This window comes from Cuculus canorus, chromosome 37 (genome assembly GCF_017976375.1).
Source record: "Cuculus canorus isolate bCucCan1 chromosome 37, bCucCan1.pri, whole genome shotgun sequence".
Lineage (NCBI taxonomy): Eukaryota > Metazoa > Chordata > Aves > Cuculiformes > Cuculidae > Cuculus > Cuculus canorus.
This window is the reverse complement of record NC_071437.1, coordinates 319,375-333,794: the sequence shown is the minus strand read 5'-3', so window position 1 is coordinate 333,794 and position 14,420 is coordinate 319,375. Positions and strand designations below refer to the sequence as shown.

Here is a 14,420-nt window from a genome sequence, read left to right as displayed (position 1 = left end):
GAGAAGGCTCCCAGGAGACCTCAGAGAAGCTTCCAGAACCTGAAGGGGCTCCAGGAAAGCTGGAGAGGGCCTTCTCCAAGAGCCCGGAGTGACGGGACGAGGGGAACGGCTCGAGATTGGAAAGGGAAGACGTAGATGGGGCGGGAGGAAGATCTTCTTCACGCTGAGGGGGGCCCAGAGGGGGGGTCCCCATCCCGGGAGGGCTCCAAGGCCGCGTCCGATGGGGTTTGGAGCTCCTGATCTGGTGGGAGGTGTCTCTGCCCCTTAGAGAGGTGGAACTGGATGGACTTGGAGGTCCTTTCCAACCCAACCCATGATTCTCCACTTGGAAGACTCTGGAGAACATCTCCAGCCCAGAGAAGCTGTGGTTGCTCCATCCCTGGAGGTCCTCCAGCCCGGCTTGGATGGACCTCAGAGCCCCTGTGCCCGTTAGAGAGGTGGAATTGGATGGACTTGGAGGTCCCTTCCAACCCAACCCATGATTCTCCACTTGGAAGACGCTGGAGAACATCTCCAGCCCAGAGAAGCTGTGGTTGCTCCATATCTGGAGGTCTTCCAGCCCGGCTTGGATGGACCTTGGAGCCCCTCTGCCCATTAGAGAGGTGGAATTGGATGGACTTGGAGGTCCCTTCCAACCCAACCCATGATTCTCCACTTGGAAGACTCTGGAGAACATCTCCAGCCCAGAGAAGCTGTGGTTGCTCCATATCTGGAGGTCTTCCAGCGCGGCTTGGATGGACCTCGGAGCCCCCGATCCCACGGGAGGTCTCTCTTCTCGTGACGTGGTGGAATTGGATCATCTTTGAGGTCCTTTCCCACCCCCCTCATCCCCCGATTCCGTGTGGCGTTGTCCCCCCTGACCGCATCTCCTGGTTCTTCGCAGCTCCTCACCTTACGTGGTTCCATCTTGGAAGACGCCACCCCGACGGCCACCAAACACGGGACAGTTCGTGGTCTTCCGTTGAAGGACGCTTTGGAATACGTCATTCCGGAACTCAACATCCACTGTTTACGTTTGGCCCTCAACACGACCAAAGTGACGGAGCAGCTCCTCAAACTGGACGAACAGGGGGTGAGTCCCGAGGGACGTCACTATGGAGTTCCACCACCTTCTGAGGAACGTCCTGAGCTTCCGTAACGTCTTTTCCCGCAGCTCTGTCGGAGGCACAAAGTGGGAATTCTCTACTGCAAAGCCGGGCAGAGCTCCGAAGAGGAGATGTACAACAACGAGGAGTCCGGGCCGGCCTTCGAGGAGTTCCTCTCCCTCCTCGGCGAGAAGGTTTGTCTCAAGGCCTTCAGCAAATACGCGGCGCAGTTGGACACCAAGAGTGAGTCCCGAAGGGGCGGAGATCCGGGATTGGGAAGAGGGGGAGGGGGAGGTGTGGGAAGAGGTGGAGATGGAGATGGAGGTGTGGGAAGAGGTGGAGATGGAGATGGAGGTGTGGGAAGAGGTGGAGGTGGAGATGGAGGTGTGGGGAGAGGTGGAGGTGGAGGTGTGGGAAGAGGTGGAGGTGGAGGTGGAGGTGTGGGGAGAGGTGGAGGTGGAGGTGTGGGGAGAGGTGGAGATGGAGATGGAGGTGTGGGAAGAGGTGGAGGTGGAGGTGGAGGTGTGGGAAGAGGTGGAGATGGAGGTGGAGATGTGGGAAGAGGTGGAGGTGGAGATGGAGGTGTGGGGAGAGGTGGAGGTGGAGATGGAGGTGTGGGGAGAGGTGGAGGTGGAGGTGTGGGGAGAGGTGGAGGTGTGGGGAGAGGTGGAGGTGGAGATGGAGATGTGGGAAGAGGTGGAGATGGAGGTGTGGGAAGAGGTGGAGGTGTGGGAAGAGGTAGAGGTGCGGGAAGAGGTGGAGGTGGAGGTGCGGGAAGAGGTGGAGGTGGAGGTGCGGGAAGAGGTGGAGGTGGAGATGGAGGTGTGGGAAGAGGTGGAGATGGAGATGGAGGTGTGGGAAGAGGTGGAGATGGAGGTGTGGGAAGAGGTGGAGGTGTGGGAAGAGGTGGAGGTGGAGATGGAGGTGTGGGAAGAGGTGGAGATGGAGGTTCTCCACCCACGGGACACCCCTCTCTCGGCAGCCGACTCCACCGGAACCCATTCCCTCTACACGACCTATCAGGACTACGAGATCATGTTCCACGTCTCCACCATGCTCCCGTACACCCCCAACAACCGGCAGCAGGTGAGTCCCACCCCACCCACCGCTGGTGGACCTCCACCCTTCCGGCCCTTCCCCACGTGGTTATGGTGGATCTGAGTCCGTCCATCCCTTCTCCACGTGGTTCTGGTGGATCTCAGCTCTTCCCCACGTGGTTCTGGTGGATCTCAGCCCTTCCCCACGTGGTTCTGGAGGATCTCAGCCCTTCCCCACGTGGTTCTGGTGGATCTCAACCCTTCTCCATGTGGTTCTGGTGGATCTAAGTCTTTCCATCCCTTCCCCACGTGGTTCTGGTGGATCTCAGCCCTTCCCCACGTGGTTCTGGTGGATCTCAGCCCTTCCCCACGTGGTTCTGGTGGATCTCAGCCCTTCCCCACGTGGTTCTGGTGGATCTCAGCCCTTCCCCACGTGGTTCTGGTGGATCTGAGTCCTTCCATCCCTTCTCCATGTGGTTCTGGTGGATCTCAGCCCTTCCCCACATGGTTCTGGTGGATCTCAGCCCTTCCCCACGTGGTTCTGGTGGATCTCAGCCCTTCCCCACGTGGTTCTGGTGGATCTCAGCCCTTCTCCACGTGGTTCTGGTGGATCTCAGCCCTTCTCCACGTGGTTCTGGTGGATCTCAGCCCTTCCCCACGTGGTTCTGGTGGATCTCAGCCCTTCTCCACGTGGTTCTGGTGGATCTCAGCCCTTCTCCACGTGGTTCTGGTGGATCTCAGCCCTTCCCCACGTGGTTCTGGTGGATCTCAGCCCTTCCCCACGTGGTTCTGGTGGATCTCAGCCCTTCCCCACGTGGTTCTGGGGTTGGAGCTCCATCCAACCCAACGTGGTGGTGTTGGTTTCAGCTCTTGAGGAAGAGGCACATCGGCAACGACATCGTCACCATCATCTTCCAGGAACCCGGAGCTTTGCCCTTCACCCCCCAGAGCGTCCGATCCCACTTCCAACACGTCTTCCTCATCGTCCGCGCTCACCAGCCGTGTTCCGACAACGTCTCCTACAGGTGAGACCTTCTGCATCTCCTCGGGGTGGGAATTGTCCTCCGGGGTGGTTTCATCCCACGCTTCCAACTTCTCCATCAACCCCCATCGGGTTGGATGGGGTTCAACGCAATGGTTGGGTCGGTTCATCTCGTTAGCGATAACGAGGACGTAGGACAACCCCAATTCCAGTAGGAAGGGGATCTCCTGGAGCTTGGGGAGGTCCTGGAGAAGATCCCACCATGGTGGGATCGATGGGATGAGGAGATTCGGCCAAGCCAACGCTCCGGGCTTGGAAAAGGAGCAACCAAAGATGAGTTGCGTTGACCAACGGCGTCTTGGGCTCAGGACCACCTCGCTTGTGGTCTTCAAGGAAGACGTGGAGGTGGTGGGAAGGGTGTGGAGAACCAATCCGATGGGGAAACTGCTCCGGGAGGGCTTTGTTGGGGCCATCGGGAAGGAGACCTTCATGGAAAGAGGTCAGCGAGCGCTCCAAGTGGTTGTCCAGGGGGGTGATGGAGTCTCCATCTCTGGAGGGACCTCATCTCCAAGCGCTCGTGGCTTTGAGGAGCACAGCGGAACGGCGCCGTTGGCTTCTTGGTTGACGTTGCTGCTCCTCAAGCTCTTTCCACCCAAACAACTCCGCCATTCCGTCTCCCGGAGCTTCTAACGCGTTCCTTTCCTCCGTTGTCCCAAAGCGTGGCCGTCACCAGGTCCAAAGATGTCCCTCCTTTCGGTCCTCCCATCCCCACCGGCGTCGCTTTCCGTAAATCCGAAATCTTCCGCGATTTCCTTTTGGCCAAAATCCTCAACGCCGAAAACGCCGCCCACAAATCGGACAAATTCCGCACCATGGCCACCAGAACGCGCCGGGAATACCTGAAGGATTTAGCGGAAAACTACGTCACCAACACTCCCATCGACTCCGTCGGGAAGTTCAACCTCATCTCCTTGGCTTCCAAGAAGAAGGAGAAGACCAAAGCGCGCGCCGGAGCGGAGCAGCACAGCGCCGGCGCCATCGCCTGGCGCGTCTCCGCTCAGGATTTCCCGCGAGGGACGGAGATTCCGTGCGTTTTGGGTATCTCCAACGAGTTTGTGGTTCTGTTGGATTTGGGAGCGAAAGAGGTGGTCTTCAACTGCTTCTGCGGTGACGTCATCGGTTGGAGCGCCGACGCCGATACCGTTAAAGTCTTCTACGGACGCGGAGATCACATTTTCATCCGCGCCACCGACGGCGGCGCCGACGACGTCAAAGACATCGTCCAGAGGTTGAAGGTGAGTCCGGAGGCCTCTTCCTTCCCACGCTCCGACCTTCTCAGAGCTCCTACCGGGACATGGAGGCACCACGGCCCCTCCGGATCCCCCCGGAACCTTCTGGATCCCCCCCCAGACCCCTCTAGATCCCCTCTGGATCCTCTCTGGAACCTTCTAGATCCCCCCCGGACCCCTCTAGATCCCCCTGGACCCCCCTGGATCTCCCACGGAACCTTCTAGATCCCCCCTGGACCCCTCTAGATATCCCCCTGGACCCCTCTGGATCCTTTCTGGAACCTTTAGATCCCCCCAGACCCCTCTGGATCTGCTCTGGAACCTTCTAGATCCCCCTGGACCCCTCTGGATCCCCCCGGACCCCCCTGGATCCCCCACGGAACCTTCTAGATCCCCCTGGACCCCTCCGGATCCTTTCTGGAACCTTCTAGATCCCCCCTGGAACCTTTAGATCCCCCCAGACCCCTCTGGATCCACTCTGGAACCTTCTAGATCCCCCCTGGACCCCTCTGGATCCTCTCCGGACTCCTCTAGATCCCCCTGGACCCCCCTGGATCCCCCATGGAACCTTCTAGATCCCCCCTGGACCCCTCTGGATCCTTTCTGGAACCTTCTAGATCCCCCCTGGACCCCTCTGGATCCTTTCTGGAACCTTCTAGATCCCCCCTGGACCCCTCTGGATCCTCTCCGGACTCCTCTAGATCCCCCTGGACCCCGCTGGATCCCCCATGGAACCTTCTAGATCCCCCCTGGACCCCTCTGGATCCTTTCTGGAACCTTCTAGATCCCCCCTGGAACCTTTAGATCCCCCCAGACCCCTCTGGATCCGCTCTGGAACCTTCTAGATCCCCATGGAACCTCTATATCCCCCCTGGACCCCTCTGGATCCTCCATGGAACCTTCTAGATCCCCCCTGGGCCCCTCTATATCCCCCAAAGTAGGGGTTGAGGGGGAAACTGAGGCTTTGACCCCTCCCCTCTCCCTTTTCCCCCCTCCCCTCTCCCTTCCCCCCCTCCCCTCTCCCTTTCCCCCCCTCCCCTCTCCCTTTCCCCCCTCCCCTCTCCCTCCCCCCCTACCCACACCCTTCCCCCCTCCCGTCGTCCTTCCCCCCCCCTCCCCTCTCCCCTTCCCCCCTCCCCTCTCCCTTTCCCCCCCTCCCCTCTCCCTTTCCCCCCTCCCCTCTCCCTTTCCCCCCCTCCCCTCTCCCTTTGCCCCCCTCCCCTCTCCCTTCCCCCCTCCCCTCTCCCGTTCCCCCCCTCCCCTCTCCCCTTCCCCCCCCTCTCCCTTCCCCCCTCCCCTCTCCCTTCCCCCCCTCCCCTCTCCCTTTCCCCCCTCCCCTCTCCCTTTCCCCCCTCCCCTCTCCCTTCCCCCCCTCCCCTCTCCCTTCCCCCCCTCCCCTCTCCCTTGTCCCCCTCCCCTCTCCCTTTTCCCCCTCCCCTCTCCCTTTCCTCCCCTCTCCCTTTTCCCCCCCTCCCCTCTCCCTTTTCCCCCTCCCCTCTCCCTTTCCCCCCCTCTCCCTTCCCCCCCCTCCCTTTTCCCCCCTCCCCTCTCCCTTTTCCCCCCTCCCCTCTCCCTTTTCCCCCCCCCCTCTCCCTTTTCCCCCTCCCCTCTCCCTTTTCCCCCTCCCCTCTCCCTTTTCCCCCTCCCCTCTCCCTTCCCCCCTCCCCTCTCCCTTCCCCCCTCCCCTCTCCCTTCCCCCCTCCCCTCTCCCTTCCCCCCTCCCCTCTCCCTTCCCCCCTCCCCTCTCCCTTCCCCCCTCCCCTCTCCCTTCCCCCCTCCCCTCTCCCTTCCCCCCTCCCCTCTCCCTTCCCCCCTCCCCTCTCCCTTCCCCCCCTCCCCTCTCCCTTCCCCCCCTCCCCTCTCCCTTTCCCCCCCTCCCCTCTCCCTTCCCCCCCCTCCCCCTCCCTTCCCCCCCTCCCCTCTCCCTTCCCCCCCTCCCCTCTCCCTTCCCCCCCTCCCCTCTCCCTTCCCCCCCTCCCCTCTCCCTTTTCCCCCTCCCCTCTCCCTTTTCCCCCTCCCCTCTCCCTTTCCCCCCCTCTCCCTTCCCCCTCTCCCTTTCCCCCCCTCTCCCTTCCCCCTCTCCCTTTTCCCCCCTCCCCTCTCCCTTCCCCCCTCCCCTCTCCCTTCCCCCCTCCCCTCTCCCTTTTCCCCCCTCCCCTCTCCCTTCCCCCCTCCCCTCTCCCGTCCCCCCCCCCCCCTCTCCCTTCCCCCCTCCCCTCTCCCGTCCCCCCCCCTCCCCTCTCCCTTCCCCCCCTCTCCCTTCCCCCTCTCCCTTTCCCCCCCTCTCCCTTCCCCCCCTCCCCCTCCCTTCCCCCCCTCCCCTCTCCCTTCCCCCCCTCCCCTCTCCCTTCCCCCCCTCCCCTCTCCCTTCCCCCCCTCCCCTCTCCCTTCCCCCCCTCCCCTCTCCCTTTTCCCCCCTCCCCTCTCCCTTTTCCCCCCTCCCCTCTCCCTTCCCCCTCCCCTCTCCCTTTCCCCCCCTCCCCTCTCCCTTTCCCCCCCTCCCCTCTCCCTTCCCCCCCTCCCCTCTCCCTTTCCCCCTCCCCACTCTCCCCCTCCCCTCTCCCTTTTGCCCCTCCCCTTTTCCCCCCTCCCCTCTCCCTTCCCCCCCTCCCCTCTCCCTTTCCCCCCCTCCCCTCTCCCTTTCCCCCCCTCCCCTCTCCCTTTCCCCCCCTCCCCTCCATTTCCCCCCTCCCCTCCATTTCCCCCCCCCGTTTTCCCCCCTCCCCTCCATTTCCCCCCCCCGTTTTCCCCCCTCCCCTCCATTTTTCCCCCCGTTTTCCCCCCTCCCCTCCCTTTCCCCCCGTTTTCCCCCCTCAGGTGATGACTTCGGGCTGTGAGACGGTGGAGATGACGCTGCGCCGCAACGGTCTGGGCCAGTTGGGTTTCCACGTGCAGTTTGACGGGACGGTGGCGGAGGTGGAGGAGTACGGCTTCGCGTGGCAGGCGGGGCTGCGCCAGGGCAGCCGCCTCGTCGAGATCTGCAAAGTGGCCGTCCTCACCCTCAGCCACGAGCAGATGATCGACCTCCTCCGCACCTCCGTCACCGTTAAGGTCGTCATTATCCCCCCCCACGACGACGGAGCGCCGCGCAGGTAACGACAACGCCGCCTCAATGGGGGGGGGGGGGATCCGTGAGGATCTCCAGGAGCCCTCTGGGACCCCCCCAGGACCCCTCGAACCCTCTGGGACCCCCAGGACCCCTCTAGGGACCCTCAGGACCCATATAGAGCCCCCCAGGACCCCTCTAGGGAACCCCAGGACCCATATAGACCCCCTCAGGACCCATATAGAGCCCCCCAGGACCCCTCTAGGGACCCTCAGGACCCATATAGAGACCCCCAGAACCCCTCTAGGGACCCCCTCGGCACATATACCCACATAGAGTCCCCAGGACCCCTCTAGGGAACCCCAGGACCCCTCTAGGGAACCCCAGGACCCATATAGAGCCCCCTCAGGACCCCTCTAGAGACCCCCCAGGATCTATATACCCATATAGAGCCCCCCAGGACCCCTCTAGAGCCCCCCAGGACCCATATAGAGCCCCCTAGGACCCCTCTAGAGACCCCCCAGGATCTATATACCCATATAGAGCCGCCCAGGACACCTCTGGGACCCCCAGGACCCCTCTAGGGACCCTCAGGACCCATATAGAGCCCCACAGGACCCCTCTAGGGACCCCCAGGAGCCATATAGAGCACCCGGGGACCCCTCTAGGGACCCCTGGGACCCATATAGAGCCCCCCAGGACCCCTCTAGGGACCCCCAGGACCCATATAGAGCCCCCCAGGACCCATATAGAGCCCCCCAGGACACCTCTAGGGACCCTCAGGACCCATATAGAGCCCCTCAGGACCCATCTAGGGACCCCCAGGACCCATATAGAGCCCCCCAGGACCCCTCTAGGGACCCCCTCGGCACATATACCCACATAGAGTCCCCAGGACCCCTTTGGGAACCCCAGGACCCCTTTGGGAACCCCAGGACCCCTCTAGGGAACCCCAGGACCCATATAGACCCCCTCAGGACCCATATAGAGCCCCCCAGGACCCCTCTAGAGACCCCCCAGGATCTATATACCCATATAGAGCCCCCCAGGACCCCTCTAGGGACCCCCAGGACCCCTCTAGGGACCCCCAGGACCCATATAGAGCCCCCCAGGACCCATATAGAGCCTTCCAGGACCCCTCGAGGGACCCCCAGGACCCATATACCCACATAGAGCCCCCCAGGACCCCTCGAGGGACCCCCAGGACCCATATAGAGCCCCCCAGGACCCCTCGAGGGACCCCCAGGACCCATATAGAGCCCCCCAGGACCCCTCTAGGGAACCCCAGGACCCATATAGAGCCCCCCAGGACCCCTCTAGGGAACCCCAGGACCCTTCGAGGGACCCCCAGGACCCATATAGGGACCTTCAGGACCCATATAGAGCCCCCCAGGACCCCTCTAGGGACCCTCAGGACCCATATAGAGCCCCCCAGGACCCCTCTAGGGACCCTCAGGACCCATATAGGGACCCTCAGGACCCATATAGAGCCCCCCAGGACCCCTCTAGGGACCCCTGGGACCCATATAGAGACCCGAGGACCCCTCTGGACCCCCCCGGTCCCCTCTGGCCCCCCCCGGACCGGTCCCTGTGTCCTCGGCAGGGGTTGGTCCGAGTCCTTGGAGCTGAGCCCCGCGGAGCCCAAGGGTGAGGTGGAGGCGTTGCCGTCGGGTTATCGGCCGCCGTTCCGGAGCAATCCCGGCTGGCAGTGGAGCGGCCCCGCCTCCCACAACATGGCCGCCGCCGCCAAATGGAGCGAAGCACTGTCCATGGGCCACGGGGCGGGCGGTGGGCGCTCCGGCAAACAGCCGGCGGTGCCCTTCCGAGAGCCACAGAGCCTCCACGGCAAAAGGTGAGAGGCACGGATGGGGATGGAGGGGATGGAGGTGATGGAGGTGATGGGGATGATGGGGATGATGGGGATGGAGATGATGGGGATGGAGATGATGGGGATGGAGATGGTGGAGGGGATGGAGATGGTGGAGGGGATGGAGATGGTGGAGGGGATGGAGATGGTGGAGGGGATGGAGATGGTGGAGGGGATGGAGATGGTGGAGGGGATGGAGATGGTGGAGGTGATGGGGGTGGAGGTGATGGGGGTGGAGGTGATGGGGATGGAGGTGATGGGGATGGAGGTGATGGGGATGGAGGTGATGAGGATGACGGGGATGGAGGTGATGAGGATGATGGAGGTGATGAGGATGATGGAGGTGATGAGGATGATGGAGGTGATGGGGATGGAGATGGAGGTGATGGGGATGATGGGGATGGAGATGATGGGGATGGAGGTGATGGGGATGGGGATGGAGGTGATGGGGATGATGGAGATGGAGGTGATGGGGATGGAGGTGATGAGGATGATGGAGATGATGGGGAAGGAGGTGATGGGGATGGAGGTGATGGGGATGGAGATGGAGGTGATGGGGATGGAGATGGAGGTGATGGGGATGGAGATGGAGGTGATGGGGATGATGGAGATGGAGGTGATGGGGATGGAGGTGATGAGGATGATGGAGATGATGGGGAAGGAGGTGATGGGGATGGAGATGATGGGGATGGAGATGGAGATGGGGATGGTGGAGGTGATGGGGATGGTGGAGGTGATGGAGATGGTGGAGGTGATGGGGATGGTGGAGGTGATGGGGATGGTGGAGGTGATGGGGATGGAGGTGATGGGGATGGAGGTGATGGGGATGGAGGTGATGGGGATGGAGGTGATGGGGATGACGGGGATGGAGATGACGAGGATGATGAGGGTGATGGAGGTGATGGAGGTGATGGAGGTGATGGAGGTGATGGGTATGGAGATGGTGGGGATGATGGAGACGATGGAGGTGATGGGGTTGATGGGGATGAAGGGGATGAGGATGACGGGGATGGAGATGATGAGGATGATGAGGATGACAGGGATGGAGATGATGAGGATGACAGGGATGGAGGTGATGGGGATGATGAGGATGACGGGGATGGAGGTGATGGGGATGACGGGGATGGAGATGATGGGGATGACGGGGATGGAGATGATGGGGATGACGGGGATGGAGATGATGGGGATGATGGAGATGATGGGGATGGGGATGATGGGGATGGGGATGGCTGTGGGACAGGGACAGTGGATGAGCGCGGTCCATCTCCGGTTGGTTCCGGGAGCGGCTCCTCCACGGCAGCAGCTGGACCAGCCCCGCTGTTCTTCTCTCCGTAGGCCGGTGAGCTTCCCCGAGAGCCCCCATCCCACCAGCGCCGCCGTGACCGCCGCCGAGCGGCCGCAGCCCCACCGACAACCCTCCGGCAGCTTCTCCGCCCCGGGCGGCGCCGGGACAACCTACGGTCGCTACAAACCCTCTCCGGAGAGGTGGGAATCCAAGGGGGGAGGAGAAAGCAAAGCCTCGTGGGATGGGTTGGGTTGGAAAGGACCTCCAAGTCCATCCAGTTCCACCTCTCTAACGGGCAGAGGGGCTCCGAGGTCCATCCAAGCCGGGCTGGAGGACCTCCAGGGATGGAGCAACCACAGCTTCTCTGGGCTGGAGATGTTCTCCAGCGTCTTCCAAGTGGAGAATCATGGGTTGGGTTGGAAAGGACCTCCAAGTCCATCCAGTTCCACCTCTCTAAGGGGCAGAGACACCTCCCACCGGATCAGGAGCTCCAAAACCCCATCGGACGCGGCCTTGGAGCCCTCCCGGGATGGGGACCCCCCCTCTGGGCCCCCCTCAGCGTGAAGAAGATCTTCCTCCTGCCCCATCTACGTCTTCCCTTTCCAATCTCGAGCCGTTCCCCTCGTTCCGTCACTCCGGGCTCTTGGAGAAGGCCCTCTCCAGCTTTCCTGGAGCCCCTTCAGGTTCCGGAAGCTTCTCTGAGGTCTCCTGGGAGCCTTCTCCAGGCTGAACAACCCCAACTCTCTCAGCCTGTCCTCCTCCGAGAGGTTCTCCAACCTTTGGATCTTCTCCGTGGCCTCTTCTGGACCCGTTCCAACACCTCCATCATCCTCTTAGGTGGAAGGTTCCAGAATTGGTCACGGGGCTCCCGGTGGGACCTCAGCAGAGCGAAGCAGAGGTGGACAATGGCCTCTCTCGCCCTGTTGGTCCCACTCGTTGGACACTGTTGGTTTCTGGGCTGTGGGTGTGCGTTCCCGGCTCACGCGGAGCTTCTCCTCCACCATCACCCCACGGCCTTCTCCTCAAGGCTCCTCTCCAGCCGTCCTCCCGCCACCTTGCGTTCCGATGGCTCTTGTAGACCCTCGGCCTTGTAGAACCTTGTGGGACCTCCTCATGGTCCCCCCTCGGCCTCTCCGAGTCCCTCTGGATGCCGTCCCGCTCCCAAAGTTGGCGCCGAAGGACGTTTTGAGATGGACGCTCACGTTTTCCTCTTCCCCTCGCAGGTTCGGTGCCTCCCAGCGGTCCCCGTTGGAGCCTCACTCCGGCCACGACGGCCTTTCCAGCGGCGACTCCTCCTCTGGAGGCCTCAGTAGCCACGAGAGCACCATGGAACGCCACAAACCCGGTACGGGAAAGCGGATAAATCCATCCAAATGGATCCTTGGGGATCTCGGTGGGCTTCTTTGGTGACCGCAGTGTGGTGGATCTCCTCGCAGAGCCGCTGTGGCACGTGCCGGCGCAGAGCAGGTTGGCCGCGGGGGGTGGAACCAAACGTTCGAGCAGACAAGACCCAACGGGAAAGGATTCTCCCAACCGGCACTCCAAGGTGAGCGTCTCCTGGTTGGATTAAGCCTGGAAACCTCCATGGAGACGTGGAGGAACTCCGGTTTGGAGAGGTCTCCACGACACCGGGGTGATGGGCAGCGTTGTCCGGGCAGGTGGAGACGCACTATTCGAGCCATTCGAGCAGCAACACCCTCTCCAGCAACGCTTCCAGCGACGACCGCTGGTTTGACGTTCCCGATTCCACGGAAACCGAAGCGGAACTGTTGGCCAAAGGGGGTTCCAGCGATAGCGGCATCGACACCACACTCTACGCCACCTCCAAGGTTCCTCCTTGTCCGCAGTGGGACAGGATCTGCCGACCTTCGCCTGGGGGGACACAAGAAGATTCCACCCATCCTTCTCCGGCTCTCGGTTTCCGGCACAAAGCGGGAACTGCGGTGACGTCGGGGACCTCCGGCTCCAGCGCCGACCCCTTCAAGCAGCCCAGGTGAGTCCAGATGGGTCTGGAGATCATGGAATCATGGAGTCACTGGGTTGGAGAAGACCTCGGAGAGCATCCAACCATTCCTAACGGCCACTAAAGCGTGTCCTTGAGGACCTCATCTACCCATCTCCTAAACATCTCCAGGGATGGGACTCCAAACCTCCAGGGATGGGGACTCCAAACCCCCAGGGATGGGGACTCCAAACCCCCGGGGATGGGGACTCCAAACCCCCAGGGATGGGGACTCCAAACCTCCAGGGATGGGGACTCCAAACCCCCGGGGATGGGGACTCCAAACCTCCAGGGATGGGGACTCCAAACCCCCAGGGATGGGGACTCCAAACCTCCAGGGATGGGGACTCCAAACCTCCAGGGATGGGGACTCCAAACCTCCAGGGATGGGGACTCCAAACCTCCAGGGATGGGGACTCCAAACCTCCAGGGATGGGGACTCCAAACCCCCAGGGATGGGGACTCCAAACCCCCAGGGATGGAGACTCCAAACCCCCAGGGATGGGGACTCCAAACCCCCAGGGATGGGGACTCCAAACCCCCAGGGATGGGGACTCCAAACCTCCGGGGATGGGGACTCCAAACCTCCGGGGATGGGGACTCCAAACCTCCGGGGATGGGGACTCCAAACCTCCGGGGATGGGGACTCCACACCTCCAGAGATGGGGACTCCAAACCTCCAGAGATGGGGATGAAAGGGGTGAAGGAACCTCAGAAGTGAAGGTTGAGGAGATGTTGGGATGAGGGAACCCCAAAAGTGAAGGTTGAGGGGATGAAAGGACCCTCAAAAGTGAAGGTTGAGGAGATGTTGGGGGTGAAGGACCCCCAAAAGTGAAGGTTGGGGTTGTTCAGCCTGGAGAAGGCTCCGAGGAGACCTCCGATTGGTCTCAACCCATTGATCCGAGCTGTCCACATCCCTTTGGAGAACCTCAAAACCCTCCATAAGATCCTCCCGGCTTAGCGTCACCCCCAAAACTCGTTAAAGATCCATCCGATGGCTTCGTTGATGAAGATATTGACCCCAACGCTGGGGAGACACCGCTGGTGACCGCTCTCCAGCTGGAGATAACTCCGTTTTGGGGGGGACGATGGCCGCACCCCTTTTTTTCTTCTCAACGCTGATTGTGTTGTCCCTCAGCGCCGCCGCACGGTTGGGATATCCGACCCCCGACGCCCCCCGCGCCCCCCAACTCTCCGCTTCCGTCCCCAAATCCTTCTTCTCGAGGCAACAAGGCAGAAGCAAACAGAGCGGAGGGACCAAACGCGCCGAGGAGCCCCCGGAACCCCAAAAGTGAGGAGCTGGGGGGGGGACCCCCAAAAGTGAAGGTTGGGGAGATGTTGGGGGTGAGGGACCCCCAAAAGTGAAGGTTGAGGGGATGTAATGGGTGAAGGACCCTCAAAAGTGATGGTTGAGGAGATGTTGGTGGTGAGGGAACCCCAAAAATGAAGGTTGAAGGGATGAAAGGGGAGAAGGACCCCCAAAAGTGAAGGTTGAGGAGATGTAATGGGTGAAGGACCCCCAAAAGTGAAGGTTGAGGAGATGTTGGGGGTGAGGGAACCCCAAAAGTGAAGATAGAGGGGATGTAAGGGGTGAAGGACCCCCAGAAGTGAAGGTTGGGGAGATGTTGGGGATGATGGACCCCCAAAAGTGAAGGGGGGTGAGTTTTGGTGTGTTGGGGGGGATCCGGGTTGAGGGGTTCTTGCTGGGAGCCACGATCCGGATTGAGGGGATCCGGATTGAGGGGTTCTTGCTGGGAGCCACGATTGGGATTGAGGGGCTCCGGATTAAGGGCTTCTACTGGGAGCCACGATCCGGACTGAGGGGAT

At 61.9% G+C, this 14,420-nt stretch overlaps 1 protein-coding gene across 1 annotated transcript in view; it reads left to right on the top strand.

Annotated features, from left to right (window-relative positions):
- The window catches only part of SIPA1L3 (signal induced proliferation associated 1 like 3), a 35,103-nt gene that overhangs the window by 12,421 nt on the left and 8,262 nt on the right, over window positions 1-14,420 (top strand). The window contains 12 exon segments of the mRNA XM_054052868.1: window positions 884-1,072; window positions 1,154-1,328; window positions 2,068-2,171; window positions 2,990-3,147; window positions 3,823-4,399; window positions 7,211-7,485; window positions 9,043-9,291; window positions 10,642-10,791; window positions 11,815-11,936; window positions 12,028-12,137; window positions 12,250-12,584; window positions 13,732-13,884. Of these exon segments, the coding sequence (XP_053908843.1) occupies window positions 884-1,072; window positions 1,154-1,328; window positions 2,068-2,171; window positions 2,990-3,147; window positions 3,823-4,399; window positions 7,211-7,485; window positions 9,043-9,291; window positions 10,642-10,791; window positions 11,815-11,936; window positions 12,028-12,137; window positions 12,250-12,584; window positions 13,732-13,884 (2,597 nt within the window).